We start from the raw sequence: 24744 nt of genomic DNA, 5'->3' as shown, positions 1-24744 counted from the left end.
AAATATTGTAAGAAAAATGTGATTTTATTTAAAAATTATGTGAGGTGTAAAAATAAATTCTTAAACTGCTATTCATTTTCTTTTAATACACTAGGTGGGTTTGTAGTATCAATAAGTGCATAACTAGAAATTTGTCAAACAATTTAGGCAGTTTATAGTTAATATTAATTTAAGAGCACTGTATTTCGTCCGTATTATCGCCACAATCGTCACGATCATTGCATCGTAACTCCAATGAGACACAGCGTTGATTAACGCATTTTAATTCGTGAGCACCACAAGCCGCGTCACAGCCATGGGGCTCGTCACTTCCATCGGCACAATCGGCGAAACCATCACAAAATCGCGATGACACAATGCACTGGCCATTGTTGCATGGAAATTGATCATCAGAACATTCTGTAAACATATATTTTTAAGAATTTACGCGTGTTAAGTCACAAGCAAAACCTTTTATATAAATTACGTACCCATAGTGCAGTTGACTTCATCTAGACCGTCCCAACAATCAATGACACCATCACAAAGTTTTTTATTTGGGAAACAAGATAAAGAATGTCCACAGCGAAACTGTTTCGTTAAATCACATTCTGTGGAAAAGAATATTTATTTCTTAATATAAAATTTAAATTTGTTAGAAACAACACTTAGTTTGGAGAAAAAGTATAAACACAAGTAACGTAAAAAGTAACATATAAATAATTACCACAATGTTTTTCATCAGATCGATCATAGCATTGTATGGTGCCGTCACACCGAGCCCCAGCTGACACGCACAATCCGTTGCGGCAACGCCAATCTTTTGGTAAGCAGGTTTCCAAAGTTAAAAGACGACAAACTCGTATTCCACGTTTCTTATCCACCAGTTGACATGCCTCTGTTTCTAGAGCGCATAGACCACCGCAACCTAATAAAAAATAACGCTCGATAAAATACATTACAAATATCTTCACCTGTAGAACTAATTACCGGTAAAAATATAATTGATTTAAATCATTAAACGGTGTGCTGTTAAAACTAAGTTTGTTAAAGTACCTGTAGGGTCTTCAATGTCAGTCGCTATTTTGCATATTGATGTCCCACTTTCTTCCTCCAACATACATACTTCATTACTTTGGCACGCACAAAATTTTTGCGATAAATCCCTATTGATTATTTCTTTTGGCAATTCTCTTATCGGTTTTATTTTTGGATAGGTTTTTATATTTTTTCGAATTTTTGCTATAGCTTCGTTTACAATTAGCTCTGTAGTTGATAGTAATTTATCCGTGGTCGATTCTATGACATCAATGTAAGTCGTCGAGTTTGAGTGAATATCAATAATAGCTGAGGACGTTTCATTCACATCCACATTTACACTTGGCACTACAGTTGTGCTAGTTTTATTCTGTGCACGTATGAAACTAGGAGTAGAAAAATTTACTAAAACCAAACATATCACGACTACAGCTACAATCATTACACTTATTGAGCAAGCTTTAAGTTGAGTCCTCTTTTCCGTCAGACTTTCAGTCGACGCAAAATTAAGTATAGACTTGAGACCTTTGAGGCTTTTTCTAAGTCGACGCCTATCTAAATTACTTTTTGGAGAATTGTATGTGGAACAAGTATATTTTTGGCGGAAGCTGTTATCGACCTGTCTTGAAATCGAAGGAATGTTCCGAGCATCATCGTGTTCTTCTTCAATTATAGCAAAATGTTCGTGTAAACTGAGTTCAACATTTTTAGTAGCATTTTGATTGCATTTCGGAGTTGAATGGTTTCGGGGCAAAAAATTTGGATCAACGCACGACGTTATTTCGTAATTCCTTATTTTTCCTCTACAGGTGTAGCAATTGGATACTGCCCTGTTTTCAATAAACGGTGTTTTTATTATCTGCCTTCTTAATTCACTATTGGTCCAAAGTTGTGAATTGTAGAGAGTTTTCCAATCTGTAGAAATATCATCTGCTCCACGATCAGTTTGTACTGTGTCTTGGTTTGAATTACTATTTGATAATGTCATATTACTTATGATCATATATTAATAGATGTCATCTCCGTAACATTATCTGCAAAATACATATCATGTTATTCAATAAAATCAATTAAATATTTCAAAAATATGTTATTAATATAGAAAAAGTATTAATTTAGATAAATAATAATGTGTCTAGTAGATAACGAGTAATCAGAACACTTCCAAGTACAATTGTAGGTCATTACTTGACTGTATATTTAGAGTTAGTTTAAAAAATATTGCCCAAATGAATATAAACACTGATTACAGTCAGCAATAATGTTAACGAGAATATATTTAATGCAATACTCACATGTAATTGAATGTACTTATAGTATTAAGAGTAGAACTTTACGCATCTAAGTATTGAGGCACTATAAAATTGTATTGCTGGACTGCCATGTATCGGACTACCGTTGCCTGTGACAACGTCTAAACAACTTTACCTCCAGCACCCTGGCTAGTAAGTATGTACCGTAATACAAGTTTGAAAAGAGACAAATATTTTGTCATAAGCCAAGTTGAAAAGAGACGTAACAAGGGGTTGGCAGTGTGTGGTACACAGGTGTTCACTGAAGAGTATTATCGTTACGTTTTTATGTATGCAACTGAATGACCATCTGTCCTCATTGCCACCCTCAATTGCACTTATAATAAGAACGCAATGGTGACAAGCTATTTGGGGTAAGGGCTTAACTTCATCGTACCAAGGGCAGTGTCAATTACGATAATTAATTATCGAAACTTTATACGATCTTTTAAATTCGTGGGCTTTGGCTTAAATTACGTTAATTATATATTATTAGTTTAGACAGGGTCTCCTAAGTATCGTTTTAACACTTAGTAATCATATTTCCTTTGGCCAGAAATTGTATCATCACATTAACATTTCACCAAAAACCAGAAAAGACACTACCATTATTATAACTGATGCTACCTTTTGTTTATAATCAGTTAATTTTAATGAGTTTTATTGTTTGTTTAATTAACCTTGAGTTGCATGTATTAAGTGCCTAAGCAATCATACAATTAAATCCTACATATATCAAGACAATATCTTGTATAATCACATTTTCTATCACAATTCTGTGGAACATATTGTTATTCCGCGTTTTACGGGATTTGGAACCTGCAGGGCTGCGTAACGCGACTGCAATACAAGTGCAAGTTCAATACGCAGCATCGCGGTTGCAGCGGAGTCCGTCACAGCAGCGGTGCGACTGGTGGCTAGAGGCTATAGCCTCGCTGCGGGCTTCGGTCCATAGAAGCCACAACTCTCACTGCGCGCGCCGAGAACGGTTGTAGCTCGCTATACACGCGACTTCAATAATTTAGTATTCTGCCACAGAGCAATCCACATGCGCGTTTCAATCAGTGTAGTTTCTCTCGAAAATATTATGTGAATGCGACGAAATTCGCGAATTGGGGAAGTGTGTGAAAGTGTCGCGAATAAGTTCTTGATGAGATCCGATTATTTTTTATAACTTAAGGTAAGATTAGATTTAATAATACGCGTAAAATATGAAACATAGACAGTTTTAATACCGATACTTAATGGATTTTACTGTTGGATATTGAAGTTCTAAGCAGTGGGTCAACAAAACCGTGATGCCCCACTTCTGGCTTACGCGACATTCAATGTAAGCTATTAGGCATACCTAACGTTTCATTGCTCGACATTCCGCTGACGCGCTTAAATAAAAAAATAAAAACCCAGGTACACAACAAATAAAATAATTGACCGAGGAGAAACAACTTTTCCTGAAAAGTAAATGTTGCGTGATCAATTTCACACGCTGTATTTTTGTCTCGATGTCATCGCATCGCTCTACACGTAATAAAATAATAATTTAACTTTTGTTATTTAAACAATTATTTCTACTACAACGATTACTCATTACAATTTTGAGGTATTTTGATTACACACAAAATTATTGTATACGTTCCTGCAGTTTGAACAATTTAATAACTATAGTAAAATGCGTTAATAAGTGATTTCATTGCATTATATGAAACTCTTACTTATATAAAAAATATTTTATAAAACACATAAAATATTCCTTATTAACACACAAAATGTATTACAAATTTTAAAATATCTAGATCCAATTTTTTGTATCCTCTTGAAAAAGTTCGTTTCTTTGTTCAATTTTTATTTTAAATTTTGACTTTGCTTGTAAAATATGACTACTTAAATTGATGTAGCTTGGTAAATTTTCCTGTTATAATCGTTCGTTCATTATTTATGTGAAGTCAGCACTGTATATATATATCACTTTCAGTTTGACTTGTATTCGTATGTTTTCCTAAACCTATTTCTTTAACTTTGACAAGTTTTTCCGGAACAAAAACCGGCATATTATTAACGAATTTTTAACGCTGAAAATTTTAAAAACTATGTCATCCTTTAACAGTCATAGTTCTACCTACTTTCTTTAGCTATCCAAAAGAGGTTAACGGTTAAATTGGATGACAATAGAATCACAAGTGGACATTGTTTTTAATATGTATTGATCTCACATGCTAAATGTTCTGTGTATATATAACATTCTACGTATACAAAGGGCCTAACAATACTTACAATCATTATAATAATAAGGGAACCACGAAATATTCTTTACAACTTAACCGAAAAACTGCACATTCTAATTCTAAACAATATTATAAATGCTGTAAAACTTTTTTTATTGTATATATGTAATATATAGGCCTCTGTTTATTGTAATATTATAGTGCAATACAAAACACGTTTATGCAACGCAATAACGAACAGTGGTCCGTATAAATGTGTCTTTAATAAGCTTCTTTATTATGTCACGATGAATGGCGAAAGTATGGCGGAGGTCAAGTGACACTTGTGAGAACCATACAATGGCACAGTAGCTCGATGAAATAGATAAGTACTGATTAATAGACCATAGCTTAGCAAGAAGGTTTAGTTAATTAATTTTATAGGTTTGATACCGTTTCTCGATTTATGTAGATGAATCCTTATTCCTCAAAAAATTAAATACGTTAAAAAGATCGCCCTTGATATTGTAATTACTCTTTGTTGTATGTTTTATATGATTAAAGTAATAGAAAAAGGTAGTTTTGTTTTAAATACGTTTATAGAAATAGCTGCGAAGAAATACGTGATTCACGCGAAAACAAGGCAAAGGGATGAACAATGCACACGCATGAGGAATCATTTAAATTAATAGATAATTGCTCAAACATGCAAGCATCTCGAACTAGTTCAATGTCAGCAGGCAGTCCTTTATTTACATTACAGTTTTGTAATTTCCGATTAAATCTCTTTCTATCTTAAGAATTGTATATATGAAAATTTTTACTAAATATATATAAAAAACCAAACTCTTTGGTAAATTAAAAAAAATTGTTAAGTTAAGTTTTCTTAATTACTGTTAATATTAATTATATGACGCATATTTTCATTAGATATTTAATGTTATAGTTTTTATTGATCTTCCATAAAATTTACCAATTTAATTCAGCTGTATTCTTTGTATCGGTAACTAGGTTATCCATTTCTGTTTAACTAATTATTGATATAATAATTCTAATTAGGTATTTGTCAAGAAACAAAGTCAAGTACATCACGCGATCTAATGACGTCTTAGATAAAGATTATAAAAACCATTTTCTTTGTCAATATGTCATGATTTAGGTTACAGTTATTATCGTTGTGGACTCGGAGGTCAGCATTGTTTTTGCTATATTTTAACTGGAGATGGTTGCAGTAATATTAAGTCTACTACCAACCGCCGATATTACTTATCGTGTCGTATAACACGTTTATTATTTTACTTTTACAATTGAATCTTAATATTAGTTTTGTGCTTTAATTGTTATGAAATAGGTGAGTGACAATTACGATTTATTTAATGATTTAAACAACTTACCTTCTATAAATGTCCAATCCAATATATATTTTGAAAAACTTAGCAATTTTTATTTTATATGTGAATGATTATATTATTCTAATGGTTCACTTTTACGTTTTTATTTGTGACACAGGCTCGTACAGTATAAGCAATAGGTGCCTCGAACATTGAATGGCAAATGAGAAAAACTTCGCACGTTCACTGTCCAATAACGTTCTTTAATAAGATCAGTGATCACATTATGATATGTAGGTGACAATTAAATGTTACTTCGGTGTTTGAAATTAGCTTGATTTTGTTATTGCACCATTATTTAAGTTCTATTTAATATGTATATGAAAAGCAAATAAAAAAAGTACCTACTACCTAAAATAAACGTAACATTTATGAACTAAGAACATTGAAGTAAGAACATTAAATATTACTACATATTTGGCTTTATTTTTTTATGTAACGCTAACGTGAGAATTTTAGAATTTAACAAATCATAACGTAGTTTATAATCTGTGTTTTAAAAAAAATAAGTCAGTAAAAAATCAAATTACCTATCTAAAATTGATGACGTAATATTTATTTTTAATAATATGCGAAATCTTTACGAGATTCAGATATATTCTGAAGTTAATAAAGAGTTTCTTATGTTAGGGTTGATAAACTATGTGTCGACTGTGAAAAACTTTCGCGTCTATAAGTGTGAATATATCACAAATAACGTGTTTGCTGCTTAAAAGTGAAACATGAGAAAAGTAAAAACTAATAAGCGACGTGGTCAGTGTTCAAAATATGTTATATGGAAGCTGCTAACGAATATAATAGAAGTGCATTCCTTTGAGAATGTAATGCTGTACAATAGGAAATCTGTATGGAGAAAGTGAGTTCGATGAACTAAACGAAAGTATGTATCTGCAGGAACAAAAGGGAGTCTGGATTGCATTTAAAAGATGCTTTTTGCATCATGTATGCTTTTTACTTACATTCGATTAAACGCATACACATATATTTAAAAAAAGATCATGCAAGAATATTTTTAATATCGATTATTTGTTTAGTTACTAGTATAGCGTACTTCCTCGACAATATAATGAGCAGTAAATATCTAATTCATACGGCCGTGAATATTTCAAACATATTTATCGTTTCATATAGTATTATTGTGTTTAATAGAAAAGCTATTTATTGGTATATAAAAAAATAACATTATGTCGATGTTTCTTCTTTTATAAAATTCAATTGTCTCAATTACGTAGAAAAATTACTCAATTAACATTCCTAACAACTTACAATTTAATTTAAATCAATCTATCTACAGTTTTTTTCAGTTTTTTTCTTAAGGGACTAATTACCTCTAAAGATCAGTCATAATTAAACGGATTTAGGTTAATTTTTACCTATTTTGCAATGAGTTCCGTCAATTTAACACTAATATATTTAAACAGAGCTTTCTCTACAAGCTTAATATGAATCACTTTGCAACCACGGAGTACAGATTTCGTGACCGCAATGGGTAATTCAAAATGTCTAGTCTGCAATTTGTAATCTTCGACATCTCGTGGTCTTATTTAAGTATCACAAATTTTTACAATTCTATGGTCTTTATAAAACTTGTTTTCGTCACAAATTTCAAATAAGTATATTATTTAATAAAAATAAAAATAAAATAAAATACGTTTATTTTGGAACATAAGATCATCTAGGTATCACTTATTCCACGTCAATCAATTCGAACCTCAATATCAAGGGATGGTCATTTCAAGTAACGTTGACAAGTTTATCAATTTTTATAACATTATTATCAATATATTAAGTTCATTATCACACACTTAAAAGTACAATGACAAGAAGACAACAACGATAAGTGGGATTATGTATTGGATAGTAGAAAACTAAACCAGTGCTAAAAGTGGGCTAAAGTAAAAACTATCATGTATTTTCTCTTGTAATACCAGTATACAGAGAATATATAAATTAGAAAAGAATCTTATCTCATAGTATTTACAATACTACTGGCAGTTTTTCGCTGTTCTTTTTCTGCTATTCGTAAATATAATTGTTGAGAGAGATAAAGAGAAACACTTTTTATGCTATTACTAATCCCGAAATCTTTATTTTAGATTAGACCTTTTTCTAGTAGATGTAAATACAAAATATCAATGTTAGATAATATTACTAATTTTCTGTGATAATCCCAAATTAGAACTTAACATATTTTCATCGTTCTTCTACGAGTAGCGTTCGCGCCTTATATTTGTAGGTTTTGTGTTAACTTAATAATGGTGGTTTCCACACAAACAACGTCCTTTGTGTTCCTCTTTCTTCTACTATTGATTTAAATTTTGAATAATAATTTCTGATTCATATATTTTCTATTCGAAAACCTTTAAGCTCCACGTTGACGCAATCAGGAGAGGCTATTATATATTTTACTAATTATAATAGTACGTATTTAATCGAACATAAAGAAACGGTATGATTAGAAAAAACAAAAAGAGTTATGTACCGCTACATGCATTGTAACTGTTCATAGCGCTACAATCTATGCGATCTCTTATAAATTTTTACACGAATATTATATAACCATAGAATTTAGATTTGGTGCACTTAAACAAGTAGCCAAGTTTGGAGAGTTAATGAAAGTAATCGAGGCAAAGCGCGGTACTGGAATGGATTTTTTGAGATCTACTATTGATTCGGTCTATTATAAGCTATTAGTTAACTTTATACAGGTAAAAGTTATATTCTTAGTAAATAGAACTTTACTGGTCGAGTCCTTAAAAGGAATCTTTAGCCTATAAAGGTTTAAAAACAACAAATTAAAGAGAAGAATCTGTATACACATACATCTACAAATCATACAGAATCGGTCTTGATTAACAAACAAAAGTGTAAATCTATTAATTGGCATCATATATAACTAAAACACACATCTTCTCTGACGACGATGTTCTTAGGCTAAATATATGACCATCCAAACGATCACAGGCTCTCTAAGAAATTTCTAAAAAAGTTTAGTTGTAACTGGTAGATATCAGTTGCAACGTCAATAAAATTAATGTTTGCATCTAAAACGAAAAAAATTGTTTTAGTCTGTGTGAATTAAAGAAAATCTAATAAATCTACATGTTTCTACAGGAAGGGACCGTTAAAATATCACATTTAAAAAACTCTTTAATTATTTCAATAAATATATGCATCATACAACCTAGATATTAACTATGTATTGGTGTATAAAATTACACCAAGTATACAGCTACTGTGTTACATAAAATTAATGTAATATATTGGCTTTATTGACAGATCCGCATTAAAGTGACACGTTATCAATGCGGAAATGCAATTAATACTCGTAGTATCTTTTTTATCTTACTTAAACAATTTACCTACATAGCTGAATCTACACAATCTCTTTACGTGTATTACGGGAATTTTCCTTTTATCTAATAGATTCAATGTTTTAAAATAATAATGACACTTTAATGACATAACAAAACATACTAGGGGGTGTGATAAATAAAATGGGAAAAGTATGACTTTTGCCTGGGGATGTTATTTTATTTTATTCGATGTAGTCACCTTTGGGGCTGTGTAGGTCTTTTTTAAAGCTAAAACCTTTTTGTAAAATCGTCGTGTCATCTTGAAGTTTTTGTTCAAATGTTCCTAAAATAGATTCAAATCACTAGAAATATCTCCAGTGAATATGGAGGAAGTTCTATGATTTCGAAGCCAGCTTCTTAAAAGCAGCCACCGCAACTCTGGACTTGTTCGTGGGGGCGTTATCTTGGAGAAACAAAACAGCATGGCCGTCCAAGAAAAAACAGCCCATGATCTGACGGGTGGATGGCATTGCCATAAATTTCTTCGGAGCTGGAGTTGTCAGTCACTTCCAAGACAAAATGGTGAAGTAATGTTTTAAAGTCAAGAATCTGACAAGATCTTGTTGTATCAAACCCAAACTTAGCATTGTGAAATCAGTCTTGATTCGCGCGTCGGAATGATATTGAGCATCCAGTTCGCTGCCACTTTTTTCATACCCAAATTGTTGTATTTACATTAATATAATTTGCGGAAGTTTGTCATACACATCGCAACAGATCAGCCCACCGATCTAATATTCGGGAAGTTGTTTAAATAAAATTATTCCCAGAAACTTCTAGATCCTATTAGAATACTTATAACGAACTATACAATAAGAAAACCTAATCTAACACAGAAATATCGGCTTTGTTAATGTATTTTACATATTAGCTATTTAAAGCTTACTAGGAAATCAAAGTGAGCAACGTAGGTTTTATTTGATTCATATTTACCACATACGTAAGTAAATATATACACAAAGTTGCCACTTTAACTTAAAGATTGTAACGTGCACACAATTAAAAAAGAAAAAGTGTGTGAAAAAATTCATTGCAAAAATTACTTTATTTATGACTAATGTATTAAGATTTCGGCGTATATACGGCAAGAGCCTCGAGCCTCGAATTAGCTTGTGTTAAATTAATTCTAGGAGAGAGAGTGATCTAATAGTGAACGTCCACTTTTTTTTAGTAACGCGTCGCAATATCAATTTGCAAATAAGTTATTGTGTGCGCTTCAGTGCAAAACGTGCGATACCGGCGTCACTTTCTTTCCAGCAAAGTCAATGAAGCAAGGAGAAAGTAGCGACCTCCACGTCCGTATTATAAAATGCTGACTCACCGACTTACGAAAATCTCCAAGTGTTGCATGATGCCTCATCTGCTTACATCTTGTTACACACTTTCCTTTAACGCACGGTTCGAGTACCATGAAAAATTCCACTTGGAATTAGATTTTTTTCTTCTTCGTTGTTGGAAAACATTGACGTATATGAGCAAGGTGTAAAATTTAATACAAATTAGTTAGCTTAGTTAGCTCAACTACACTTAATCTTCAGTGTAGACACATTTTTTTGCATAAAGTCAAGATGATGCAAAATGTTCTCTCTCTCGGAGTTCAGTACTTGGAGTTTTTGTCTTCATTACAGAAAGATTTCATTGGTATTCACTTGAATGCAGTAAACAGATAATTACCATCCCACATCATTCTTTACGTTATTATATTCAGAACATACGGTCGAAATTATGATCATGTACCCATGACACGATTGCGTTAGTGCGGGTTACATTGTGTTTATGAAATATTTGTCTAATGGTTTAAAAAATTCTGTAATAGGCTAAACTAATTTGACATACTGATTTGCTCTTATCGTAATATTTATATGTAAAGCTTCTGATGCGCCTCCAATACTATTACAGAATGCAAATCTTTTCGTACGACGAATATATTTGTGTAAATTAAATTAATATGACAGTGAATAATTAATTGAATCAAGGCCCAAATCAATTTAGAAACATTTTTAATTAATCTTACCAATCTTTAGGAATACTTTTCTTAAAAACAACGTATAATTAATATAATTTTTTCAATAATGAAAGAATAAATATTTATGGAGTTGTCCGCAAGGTCATTGAACCAGTAATTTTATCGTCCTGTTTTCCTTATAAGTAATATTCATGATTTTGAGGCCATAAAAATCTATCAGTTATTATATTTTATGACATAATCCGTTGGCCTACTTTCTCTTAGATTATTGTGGGAAAAGGATTTTTACGAGACATTTTATTGCGGTTGGCGATTACAATAAACTATGAGTTAATATGAAAACTTAATTTACAACCAGATATTAAATTAAATATATCAGAAAAATAAATTACGCATATTAAAACCGATGCCGGTACACGGTTGTCGATATTAATTATTTCTTTAGAAAAGCCCAGGAAGAAGGGTCATCCACAATTTTTTAGTACGTCCACAAACTGCTATTTCATATATCAGACGTCCTCGACTATTAAGGAAGAGTCAAATGTCAAATTAGCTGCGAAAACATTTTGTAAACTGCTTGGCTTCACCATATTCTTATCGAATAATGTTTATGTAATAACGAATTAAAACGATGTCTTTTCTTTTTACAAATATGCTTTTTTATAAAACAAATTACAATTTTTTACAGATTTCCTCTACGCCCCTAGTCATGGTTATTAGATTACCATGGCTTCTTCAAGCAGTAACTCTCGGCCTCACAATAATCTTAGTATCAGGTAAGTTAATATTTATATTGCTTCCTATTTTTATTTCGCCTTATTTATAACATTCTTAATTTGATTAAAGGATTTTTATGATATTTCTTTTCACTGATTACTATTGAAAACTAAATTAATAACTGTCACTATTTCATGAATTTGTTTTTAAAGCAGATATTATCTTTGTAGTTAACCAGTTTCTCAGCATTTACATTGAGCAACCAACTTCTCTTGGATTCCATAATATCAACTATATCACAATTATAATTTTTTTCGACACAGGTAATCCATTATTTTTACAAACAGGCAGAAATATAAAACCGGTTATTAAATGGAGTCAACCGATGGACACCTGGAACTGGACAGAGGAGCCTCGCAATGACGCAGCATTATTTTCGCCATCTAACTTCACCCACAAACTCCCTCCTACAGCCAATGAAACGGAACTCATAGCACACATGGCCGCCTTAAAGCGAAATTATTCACGACTTCTTTGGGATAGTGATAAGAGCAGTAATCTGCCGCTCTTCGTCGATAAAGCGCTCAAGCTGCTTAATCTAAAACAAGTTTATTACGAAGTGGAACATTCTGTTATGTCAAAGGTTTCATGCACAGCGTGTAAGGCGGGGGCAGGCTTATTACAACATTATATGCGGCTCGGTAAAAGTAAAGAGGAAATAAATAAGATGATTTATAAATTTTGCGTGTCGCTGAATATACAATCAGCCAGAGTCTGCGATGGAATAACGCGACTTTTTGGGGTATTTTATTGAGATATTTAATCGTATAAATTGTGCTTAAAATATTGTTTCGAGTTTTATATTACTTGCTATATGGAGTATGTTTCTAAATGACTAAATAGTTTGATTGTTATAAGTATTCATAAGATTGACTTTGCTTCGAATTTATTGCTTGGTGAAATTTATATTTTTTTTAGTTTATTATAATAAGAATAAATTTCAGAGTGAGGTAATCTACGTCCTAAAGCGAGTGACATATGGGCCAGACGAAATATGTAGTTTCGTGATTGGTGATGCTTGTGGCGATGTTTATAACCCGTACCATGAATGGGAAGTAGCTTTCCCGCCAGTGCCAAAGCCGCCTAGACGTGATTTAGAAGCGCCGATAGAGAAAGCTCCATCGTTTAAAGTACTGCAAATATCTGACACTCATTTCGACCCGTACTATGCTGAAGGTAACCTTTTGTCGATTTGGATTTCAGATCGTCATTTTTTATATGTAATTTCTTTAATTTTCTTTATTTAACCTCAGCCCGTTATCAGTATATAATTTTACCACTTAAAAATTAGTGATACCCATAAATATATAGTAACCAAAAATTACAAGTCCATTCGATATTCAGTTGCTAAACGAGTACATTAAGCGAAAAAAGGACGCATTCCACCGAATAATTTATACTTCTAATTTAGAGAGTTGTACATCGGAATTCCGCCCCGATTGCATAGTTAGAAACGCACAGTGCGTATAATCGGAGGTCCTGGGTTCGATTCCCAAACAAACTATTTCGTTTAGACGCAGGGTTACATGAAAATATCCCATCAACACCAATATTTTACTGGAGTTTTCTTGTTCAGGATCAAATGCAGAATGCAACGAGCCCTTATGTTGTAGAGCGTCAAATGGACCAGCCCTGACCCCTGGAGGGGGCGCTGGCCGTTGGGGGGATTACCGGAAATGCGATACTCCGAAACGCACCATTGACCATATGTTGAAGCATATAGCTGATACGCATACCGTAAGGCATTTAACTTAATTAAATGTAATACGATACCTGTCATTTGTCGTATGAAATCTAGGATTAAAAACAAGTGGTGCTACAACCTTTTTGGGGTGTGCCGCCTCAGATTTGAGGAGATATGTATTTGTTTTTTTCTAATAGACAAGTAGGTGATCAGCATTCTGTGCCACACACACATATTTTTCACATGATTAACCGCAAGCATGTCTTTGCTTTGACTATATAAGGTCGTATAAAAAAAGAACTATAAAAAATGTATCTCTTTTTATATAAACAATGTATTGAATCAAATAACAAAAACCGTAACTGTTATTTCTATAGATTTGGTCGCAATTGCACAAGAGTCAAAATAGAATATTGAAAATAAATCACCTAGACACTGAGTCAGTCATGCGAGTGCCTGACTGCCCATTTAAAAAAAAATACAGCCAAGACTAGCCTTTGTCGTAATGGTTCGAAAAAACAATGGTAGGCAGCTGGTTCTATATACCTATTGGCGCGTGGAAAACAACAACACTAAGCTAGCCAAGTTCACTTAAGTAAAATAAAAATATGTTAATAAGAAGGGCTTGCTTCGCATTTCTAAATAGTTAGACACACGATGAAGCATGTCTAATACCTACCGTACGTCATATAGAACGTGCAAGGTTAATTAATGGCGCCGTAGGTCAAAGTATCTATTACGACTTGTTAGAAGGGTTGATACAATTATTTTTATGTTTACAGTCATATAAAATTTGAGAATATATTTTATTATAATTATTTATATAAAGTTCTAATATAAAACTTCATAGTGCTTATGAACTTTTTACTTATGTTACTGGCAATCGTAGTATCACGCAGTAGGTCTGAGCACATCGTTTCTTATTACATATTAAATAACACATATTAACCATTAATATATTAATTTTTTTTTAATTATATTAAAAAAAAAATATTAACATTTCCATCAAATCATACATAAAAACATAACGTTCACGCTCACAAGGTATTTCTCTTTCTCATTCTCTTATTCAATGACCATTGTCTGTAAAATCGATATGGGAATTGGTAATAACGTTTTAGTTAGCTACTTAATATATCTTGCAGGACATCGATTACATTCTTTGGACTGGGGACCTGCCACCACACGATGTCTGGAATCAGACGAAGGAAGAAAATCTTAAAGTCCTTCAGGAAACAGTCGCCCAAATGTCAGATATGTTCCCTGGTGTACCGATATTTCCCGCCCTTGGTAATCACGAATCTTCACCGGTGAACAGGTAATTATTAGAAATATAATATGTCTCATATTTTGTAATTTCAACTCAATTTTAACGTTACTTTTTTATTATTATCTTATTGCATCTTCGTACATACTTTCATTTAATTATATTGTTTTGAAGGATTACAAAACAAATATTCTCTGGTCTCTAGTCTATCAATAAACTAAAATGTTTCAAAATGGTATCAAATTTAATACAACTCTTGTATTGAAATCATAGAGATATTTTTTTTAATAATTTTACGTGTTTCTTATAAAGAATACATCTACCTTAGTGGAAAAATCAATGACGAAATCATTGGAATTTAAAAAACCTAAATTCTTCCAGTTTCCCGCCACCATACATATCAACACCGGAGTCTAACATAGGCTGGTTGTATAATGAGTTAGATGCGCAATGGCGAAGGTGGTTACCCGCTGGCGTCTCTCACACAGTTAGACGTGGTGCCTTTTATTCGGTACTCGTAAGACCTGGATTCCGCATTATATCTCTCAATATGAATTATTGTAATAATAAGAACTGGTAAGTAGGATTCTAGAACCCAATAATGATGGTCTCTCCATAGCAGCTACACTCACAAGATTCTTTGCTAACAAAACGACTTTTAAAAGGCTAAGCGAAAAGGTTAAAACAATTTTAATAAGTGGGACATTCTGGAGCGATTCGAGGTGTCTCCTATAGGAGATAATTATAGATTGAGTGGTTTGGAGCCACAAAATCAATTATTTTCTATAATAATTTTTCTATAATAATTCTTTTCTATAATATAATATTCAGGAAATTAATAATTAATTACTGTACCAATACTACTAGCTTTTGCCTTTGTTAGTGGCCAGTTGTCTGACTCCATAGTCAAATAAAGTATTCATTAATTCAAGTAGCTTAATTTTAACTTAATTTTAGTATTAGTCCATTATGGTGTGTTTCACAACCAGTAAAATATCAGAAGTATATTTTGTTTAAGAGAAGTTAAGTAAAAGTTAAAGTAACGGAGGTACTGCTATTTCCGTGGGAGCCTTGTAACAATAAGTGCGAAATAATAGATAATTGTGTAAAAATATCATCTTAAGCCATCTAACAATTTGTATTAAACGGAAGCTGTTTTTGTTGTCTATAAGTGGAAATTAAATGCATTGTGGTAAAATATATTTGTTGCATTTATGAGGCTTATAATTGAATCAATGCCGTCGAGGCATTTCTTGAAATTTTTGCTCGACTTTTTGCGCAGATTGAAGGTCTTTTGTATTAAGAAAAAATCCGAACTAATTCGTAATATGGCTTAATATCGACTAAGGGTTCATAAAAGTTTATGCTAAAGGCAATATGAGCGTATCAGTTACTATCAGATGAGCTTGCTGCCCGATCTTCCCGTATGCATAAAAAAGTAAGGTGTGATTTCACTGCATTATCATAGACCTTGGTGCACCTTGTTAGTATAATATGTACAAAATAAATCTCGCTCATCATCAAATCAAAAACACGATCAAATCCGAGTATATGTTATAGATTTTTCATCTTCAATTTTGATATTTAAGGTGGCTGCTGTTAAATAGTACGGATCCTGCGACAGAATTACAATGGTTAATATACGAACTTCAGTCAGCTGAATTCAGTGGCGAAAAAGTTCATATAATCGGCCACATTCCACCCGGACATTCGGACTGCCTAAAAGTATGGAGCAGGAACTATTACGCTATAATTAATAGATACGAATCCACGATAACCGCACAATTCTTTGGACATACCCATTTTGACGAGTTTGAGGTTTTCTACGATCCGAATGATTTAGGTAAGTGTAGAACGTGATTTATTTTCTGCAGTACGGAATTTGAATTATTTTTAATTAAAATCGAGCCTTGCAGATTATTGATAGGAATTACTTGTATTATTTATTAGTGATATCTTTAAGCTAAGTCTTGACTCCTTCGTGTTGAAAACGTGGCTTTTGACATACTAAAAGCCAAATTGTTAACGCTCGCACAAGTAAATCTTCAACTAATTTGTATGTATCGTTTTTCTTAATATAAATGGAGAAATGGACGCCGCTTTAACAATACTGATTAGATTTTTTTAAATATTGAATTTAAAAAAAACAGAATCTTGCCTTCGACAAGATTTCATAATGTCACTTATTTAAAATTTTGTTATTTCAGGAAGAGCCACAAGTATAGCGTACGTCGGTCCATCGGTCTCGCCATATTACGATTTAAATTTAGGATATAGAATATACTATGTTGACGGGGACCATGACGCTACAACAAGGGTAAATTTTATAATAATATTTTATTTCTAGACATACTTCATGAACTCCGATCATAATTCATAACACATTTTCGTTTCGTCTTCAGAATCGAAATATTTATTTTTTCTCCGATTGTAGTTAAGAAATATAACTATTTATTTATTATATAAACATAAAACCAGCCGTGAATATAATTCGTCCCATGACGACACGTCGACACGAGATTTGTCTGTAGGTACTATTGTCTGTGTTTGTGTCTATATAGAATTTGCTGTACTAAAAATTACGACTTGTAACAATTACTACTAATATTTCAAGTTTAGAAGTAAATTACATTATTTTTAACTGATATAAAACCAGTGGCCCCACAACTGGAGATTTTCTTTTTGTGCCTTGCTATGTTTTTTCTTAATAGACAAGTAAGTAGATGATAGTCCGTTTACTCGCGTGGTGTCTCTCTACCGTACGAGCGAGTGTTAAACACAAGAAATAAAAGAAAGGAAATAATAAAAAAGAAATAAATATTAACGTACTTCAAGTTATAAGAATAATATAATGCATTTATTCCGTTAAGAAATTATTTTTAAATATGTAAATCAGGTGCAACTTTCATTTATTTTTTAGCTGGTGGTTGACCATGAAACATGGATTATGAATTTAAAAGAAGCTAATTTGTTTGGATATCCCATTTGGTACAAATTGTATTCGGCTCGGTCTGCGTACATGATGTCTGCGCTACGACCCGAGGACTGGGACAGATTTATAGACAATATGACTGAGAAGGAAGACTTATTTAATTTATATCATAAGTAAGTAGCGAAATCTAGCACAGAGAATGAAATAAGTTGTGTGTTAATCCCGTATTGCAATATGTAGGTATCTCTTACATTGCAAACATTGCAAATTTGTCATTATAATTTTATTGTTACTTAATATTAGCTTTTGAAAATTAGACGTAAGTTTGAATCGCGTCCTAAAATTTATTTTAAACAAATTTTGCTTCTTTGAAAACAGAATGATTTAAACTTACGAAAGCAAGCGCCTGAAACATTGAGTTCAGACATTTTTTAATTAACATGGGTCACCGAGTATTTTTATTTAATTTTATGACTTGGTAACGGTTATTGAATACACAGATTATAAAATAGCTCTTATTAAGATAGGTAATGTTTGTAATTTTTTTTATATTGTACAATAAAAAATAATTTATTGTTAATTATTTCAAGAGACTTGCCCCAGAGAGTACATATTACAATATATTCCAGGCATTACTGGAAAAACAGTCCGCGCCGTGGCATATGCGATGGAGAATGTCGAAAGCGATTGATATGCGACGCACGCTCCGGCCGTTCCCATGACAGACGCGCGTTGTGCGTTAACATAGAAGCAAGAATAGATGGGGCCTCTCCGACTCCCCAGACATGGCGCGCCTGGTTCTACAATGGCCTGTCCGTCTCGTGAGTTGTTATGCACTTCGACTCATTCGCTTCTATCGTATTGCTTTATCGATCTGTACATATTTTGCACCTAGTATAAGTTGCTGGTGGTACTTATTTTGGGTTACAGAAGAGATACTGATTGACTACATCAAATCCTCTGTGGACCAAATAAGCGCTTTTTGACGTTACTGCACCTAGTAATGTGTAATTACACGCAAATCTTAACAAAAAAAACAAATCACAAATTAGCAGACTGATAGCCGTACTAAGTCATATTTTTAGCTTCTCTTAGAGATGGCTGGAAATTATTCATAAACAGCGACATTTTATATTGTATAGAATAAATTGAAGTTCTAGCGATACTTTTCTGTGTATATAATGTAGTGTTGTTAATAATGTCTAGTTTTTGACAATATCACATTGGTACTTGCGGTATTTTAAATAAACAAAACTTATTTATTTACATATATTATACTATTTAAAATATATTTTAATAACAACATAGAATGCAATTTGTTGTATGTTTCCTTAAAGTTGAATTGTACCGTTATTAATATGCGTATAGTCATAATTAAGGGAAATATGATTTAGTAAAAAAGTGTATCCTTATAAGTCACGAGGATACACTTTTAAGTGGAATACAATCAGGATACGAGGGTAGTTATAAAAACTCTATTTACTAATTAACTTTTCTATCTCACAGACCAAGTGTAGAGCAAGTTTAGCGGTGGTGGTTTTCAGATGCAATATACGAGGTTGGTTTGATTGCTTAATCATTAGCCCTAATCTCAGGAGTATTTTTTTTAAAAATATGAATCTTAGTAAGTTATACAAAATAACTTTTTACTGATTAACTAAATGGTTGACGGTGGCACTAAAACACAGGTGACGGTATGTAAAAATATTAAATTTCATGCTTGATACTAGTTGTAATTTGTATATAAGCTATGCCATTACAATTCCAGCTTCTACTTTTATGTAAATTTCAAGTAATTTTAGATCACAGATATTTTATAGCGACGAGCTCCCATTCCCATTCATTTCCGTGACGTATTACGGTCTTGGCGTTGACATAGCACCATATTATGAATTTTATTGTTTTTTTTTTTCAGAATGTCGATGCTAATGCAGATACCTCAAGTGGCCTACCAGATACCAAAGTTTGTGATGGGGCTCGGTTAATATAAACATACAAGTCAATTGTCACCACCGGACGTTCCTTAATTAACAAATATTTATTCTATTTAAATGTCCGCCGACCAATAATTTTTAGAATAAATCATTACAGCTTTAAAATTTTAGTGCCTTTCTGAGGTTATTTTTATAGTAAATGTAAAATTATATAAATGCCATCATATCTAACCGGTGGTCACATTTTATTAATAGTATTGTATTCTAAGCGTTTATTTGTAAATATCGTCTGTAAATGTTGTAATTAAATTTTTGTTTGTATATGTGGTTTTACTAAGGAAAATGAAAACAAACACAATTTTTATACTTTTATTAAGAAAGAGAGCATTTCAAGTAAATCATTCAGAAATCACATTAAAACAATATTTACATTAATCACTACAAATACTAGGACAACAAAGTATAAGTAGTCTTCCCTACTGAATCAAGATAAAATTATTAGATAAATCAATCAAATTATCAAATTAACTAAATCTAATCATTAAAATGAAAGAATTATTTACAAATAAATAAGATAATATTTACTTTTTAAAGTAATTAATCATTATCAGGCAGGCCTGTGAAAACAGGATTCATAAAACCTTATAGATGTCACAATTGTTTTGCCCATACAAAAAAAGAAGAAATTGGCGAAATTCAACATAATGTACATAAATGAAGCTTCTTGCACAATTGGTAATAAATAATTCTTTCTGTGGTAGAAAGTTACATTTCTATGGCTGAGCTGGGGTATGCCATCGAGTCAAGGTGAGTTCTTCCAGGGTTAGGGCTTTCCTAGTGTCAAATATTCATCACCAATCAAATAAAATATTGCTTCAATCCATGTTTTGTAACAAGTACAGCGTAATATAATTCTCGTATATTTTAAAATGATTGATACTTAAATATTTGCATACACGTACGTAAACCTCTCAGCTGCTAACCCTAGTGCTACACTGGGATTACGTCGATGATGAAATAATACAAAACTGCGACTTTTAATTAGCACAGTTTACTAACTAGGATATATTATATTACATTACCATTACAAATACTTCAAAATTAAGGATTATGACTATCAATGGTGCAGGTGTTATGTTACATTTATAAAGTTTTGTAAGGCCTCCGAAACCTGTTTCTCAGATTGCTTAATTAGATCAAAAAAATGCAAAATTCAACAGTTGGATAAAAATTTTAAACTTTCGGACCACAAAAATTCTTTTTCTGATACCATTAAATCTAATCCGAAATATTTTTCTAGTTTCCTTCGTTTATAAAAAAAGCTTTAAACAATGGGACATTAATCATTTTACAGGCATTTAATTATAACATGAGAAATTAAAAACTAAAAAACCGTTAGCGTCTTACTTCGTAGGCGTTTAATTTCGAGCAAGGAAGGGACCTCTTAACGGTAAACTGCAGAAGGCGACCCCAATTCAATTATAAAAGTATCTTTAAAATAGTAATTCTTACTAACAATTGTGCCATTGAGTATTTTAAAAATGTAACGTGATGTTCAATTAAAATGACTAAATATTTGATGTGATTGGGTACATTAAATTTAAAACAGAATATAAGTTATGGCTATTTTAAATTGATAAGACTAGAAAAAAAGAGTATTTTTATAAGAATGTTAATAAAATTAATAAGGTTTTTTTGTTAGAGAAATTACAATTCCTACAGAATATGTAGCTTATAATGCATCTGCATGTATTAATATAACGTCATGGAAATCATAATTAATTCAATCTATCAAGACATAATAGTAAATTGTCTTCCCAATTACATCAATGTACAAATTTCACATTTATAAATTAAAAGGAGTGATGTTTTTAAACCAATTAAACCAAATTAAAACCTTATTCTAATGAGTATGCTACATAACTAAAATGGCGAAAGACAGTCTCTAGATATTAAGGTGTGACTGAATCAAGGCAATTATAAAACAAAATTTCTTATTTTTTAAGTTGTATCAAACATTGCGTGTTACTAGTACAATAAGGAATTTTAAGTAATTTTATTTTATATTTTGCCTTAGTAGGTAATAATAATATTACCAGTTTACTAGTTTTAATGTGTTGAGATTTTTTAAATATTTTAATATGTTAAAATAGTTGATGGATTATCACAGGAACACTTGTACATTGTCAGCTAGTGATTTGAACTAGTCTTAAATGCTTTTGAGACAAACAAAAAATATTGCTAATTGGAATAACCATAAAAATTATATTACTAATTTATTTACAAAACTTAAAACTAACCATTTATGGCAAATCTATCAGTCTGTCATTAAATTAACTTCAAATTTTAAAACTAGTAAAATGTATTCTTTTGTAAAGCACAAATGCATCATTTGTGAGACGCCCACACCCATGTTACTTGCTATCTTAAAGATGTTGGTCCCAAAAATTACAATAAAGCAAAACCGCCATGGTATCCTACATTAACCATTCAAATGCAGCCATTTTAAAACATTAAAGTAAATTATGAGGTAAATAAAATGCCGTTATATCCTACTTCAATAAAAATGGCACTAGATCAGACCCTAGATAACTCTATGAACTTCAAAAAAAACCCTAATCTCTTAAAAATGATTTTGTAAATCAACAATCTTTGGACATGGAATGCAATGATAATAACAAATCACTGGGATACTTCATTCTTATACTTAAGTCACAACAGCCGCCTCAGATTTTTTCGGCTCTTCTTGGTGCCAATAGCATAAGTATTTTTCTTCCGTTTAGAAGGGCTAGGGCCATCCAAATCATATTTAAAGCATTTCTTACCTGGATGTCTGTCACATTTACAGAACTTACAATACTGGTAAGAGCAAGTAACACTTGTACATTCCACCCATTCTTCTCCAGAGCTTTCTTCTGTTACCTTGGCAGGTTGATGGCATCTTACACAAGACAGTTGTTTTCGTAGATCCAGAGATGCAGCCTATAAATATGCATAATAAATAAGAACAAAATATAAACATTTATACAGCCATGTCAAATAACATTCCAATAAGCAAACCTTACTATATCTTTATAACAATTGTACAACAAAAAAGTTAATTAATATAGACATAAAAAGAAATGAAACTGTGGTAAGCAGTACATGGCATAATAATAAATAAGTGAAGAATAAAACATATGTATCATGATTTAGTGCAACTAACTGGTCAGAAAAACCACCAACAATACACCTTTTATATTTTCAAAACTGTTTAGACTTAATGTAATTTATAGTTTATTTTTAATACTAATGTATTATTATATAAGGTCCTTGAACTTTACATTTAAGCACCTCACCTTTGTAAATCTCTTGAACTTAATAGTCCTTGGTGTATCTGGTGGACTAACGGGTCGAGTTTTTGAAACTATAATATTATGTGTTTCTGAAAGTGGCTTTTTCTGGTGTGATCCAATAATTTTTGGTGCAACATCTCTGTTCTCTACATTCTCCTCCACATTTTTGAGGAATGTTCTGTACTCCAACAGTTTACTTGTGACACTTATATTTTCCCAGACTGTTAGCCACAATGGGCTAACTAAAGTGAAATTGAAAATGTCCTCATTAGATAAGTAACTAAATATCTTCATTAATGGAGGTCTCATGTTGACCTTTTCATACAACATTTTAATAATATCAATTTTCTGTTCAGGTCTAAATTGAATAGATTTCACTGCCTTTGACTTAGTAACTTTAGTCACCGGTTGCAATCCTTTGGCTTCACATGAGAGTGAATGGATAGCAAAGTTTAACTTCTTCGCTGGCCTCTTTAAGCTTGTTGGACTGTTTAAGTGACAATTTGTTCTACAAGTCTTCTTTATCGGAGTGGATGGAAAAGTGTGTACTTTTTCATGAAGATTATAAAATTCATGTAAATCATCTGTGTGACCTAAGCTCCTAGATGCTTTTGGTTTACTATCATTAAATTTTAGTTTTCTCAAGCCACCAGCTATTAAGGATGTTGGAGTAGGTATGGAATTATATGGAATATCAATGTTCTCTAATTCATCAGGAAACGGCCTCTTAATGCCTCTTCGACCTTTCGGAGAATCTTTAAAAGAATCATTATTTCTAATACAAGCTGAAATGTTGGCATGTGATACAAGGTCATCGGGAGATATATTGAAGTAGTCTACCTGATAAGGACCTCTGAAGCATATCCGTCCTTTTATAAAAGTGGAGTTAATACTATCGTTTGATACTTCGGAGCATTCTAATGAGCCAGGGGTAAAAGATGTATGATAGCCACTATCCTCACTTTTCCAGTAACTACTGCTGTTATTGTAAGATATTCTAGGTGACAGGGGCTCAACAAATTCTGAATGAATATCCATCTTTCAACTTAACTTTTAATCCCCTATAGCTTCGTCTCCTTTTAATTATGTCTGGTAAACATAATTGTTTTAAGCATTTGTTAGTATAAATTTACCTTCATTATGTAAACCACAACTTGCAACATAATCTTAATTATTTAAATTTATAGAACTTAGGAAAATAATGTACTATGAAGCTTTGTATTTACGTTAGACTTTTGTAATCGTTTAAAGTTTTGGAAGCCATTATTCTGTGAAACAGATTACAAATTTGACAAAAAGCGCCAGATAAAACCACAGCGTATTATCAAGAAAAATCTTTTAAGGATGAACAGACTACTAATTACTATCATTTTTATAATATAAAAAAATATTTAAACATTTCATCTTTTTTTTTAAGAAAGACAATTGCCAAATCTCATTTTCGTTCACTAATTCCCATGTTATTCTAACGTTTAACTTGGTTTCTTAAATCTTCCACACGGTATTTTTAACATATTTATATAATGCACTATAACACTTTCTGTTAATACAGCAAATCAACTGGCGAGGGATCACTAATTTTCATTATTTCA

The 24744-nt window shown here is 31.9% G+C and overlaps 3 protein-coding genes across 10 annotated transcripts; 1 reads left to right on the top strand and 2 right to left on the bottom strand.

Moving 5' to 3' along the window:
* Nucleotides 1-5: 5 nt before the first annotated feature.
* Nucleotides 6-5945, bottom strand: LOC111004078 (serine protease nudel). 2 transcript variants are annotated; one of them, XM_022274916.2, is made up of 5 exons: nt 5905-5945; nt 1036-2051; nt 707-907; nt 471-590; nt 6-399 (listed from the first exon to the last, which is right to left on the bottom strand). In XM_022274916.2, the coding sequence occupies exons 2-5, from the start codon at nt 2018-2020 to the stop codon at nt 170-172; spliced, it is 1536 nt and encodes a 511-aa protein (XP_022130608.2). In that variant the 5' UTR covers nt 2021-2051; nt 5905-5945; the 3' UTR covers nt 6-169. The 2 variants fall into 2 exon arrangements, with proteins under 2 accessions (XP_022130608.2, XP_045484073.1); XM_045628117.1 differs by lacking the exon at nt 5905-5945 and adding an exon at nt 2313-3159.
* LOC111004076 (sphingomyelin phosphodiesterase) lies at nt 3287-20138 on the top strand. 7 transcript variants are annotated; one of them, XM_022274915.2, is made up of 13 exons: nt 3287-3489; nt 11912-11999; nt 12264-12742; nt 12945-13176; nt 13577-13737; nt 14830-15002; nt 15333-15527; nt 16541-16794; nt 17159-17268; nt 17872-18056; nt 18513-18695; nt 19390-19441; nt 19799-20138. In XM_022274915.2, the coding sequence occupies exons 2-12, from the start codon at nt 11933-11935 to the stop codon at nt 19409-19411; spliced, it is 2061 nt and encodes a 686-aa protein (XP_022130607.2). In that variant the 5' UTR covers nt 3287-3489; nt 11912-11932; the 3' UTR covers nt 19412-19441; nt 19799-20138. The 7 variants fall into 7 exon arrangements, with proteins under 7 accessions (XP_022130607.2, XP_022130606.2, XP_022130605.2 ...); XM_022274914.2 differs by having other exon boundaries at nt 18513-18704; XM_022274913.2 differs by lacking the exon at nt 19390-19441 and having other exon boundaries at nt 12288-12742; nt 18513-18704.
* A 34-nt stretch (nt 20139-20172) lies between these two features.
* Nucleotides 20173-24425, bottom strand: LOC111004095. The gene is made up of 2 exons (XM_022274943.2): nt 23156-24425; nt 20173-22799 (listed from the first exon to the last, which is right to left on the bottom strand). The coding sequence occupies exons 1-2, from the start codon at nt 24188-24190 to the stop codon at nt 22530-22532; spliced, it is 1305 nt and encodes a 434-aa protein (XP_022130635.2). The 5' UTR covers nt 24191-24425; the 3' UTR covers nt 20173-22529.
* Nucleotides 24426-24744: the final 319 nt, after the last annotated feature.

Source organism: Pieris rapae, chromosome 1 (assembly GCF_905147795.1).
Source record: "Pieris rapae chromosome 1, ilPieRapa1.1, whole genome shotgun sequence".
Taxonomy (NCBI): domain Eukaryota; kingdom Metazoa; phylum Arthropoda; class Insecta; order Lepidoptera; family Pieridae; genus Pieris; species Pieris rapae.
The sequence above is the reverse complement of the archived record's forward strand: the minus strand, read 5'-3'. Positions and strand labels throughout refer to the sequence as shown.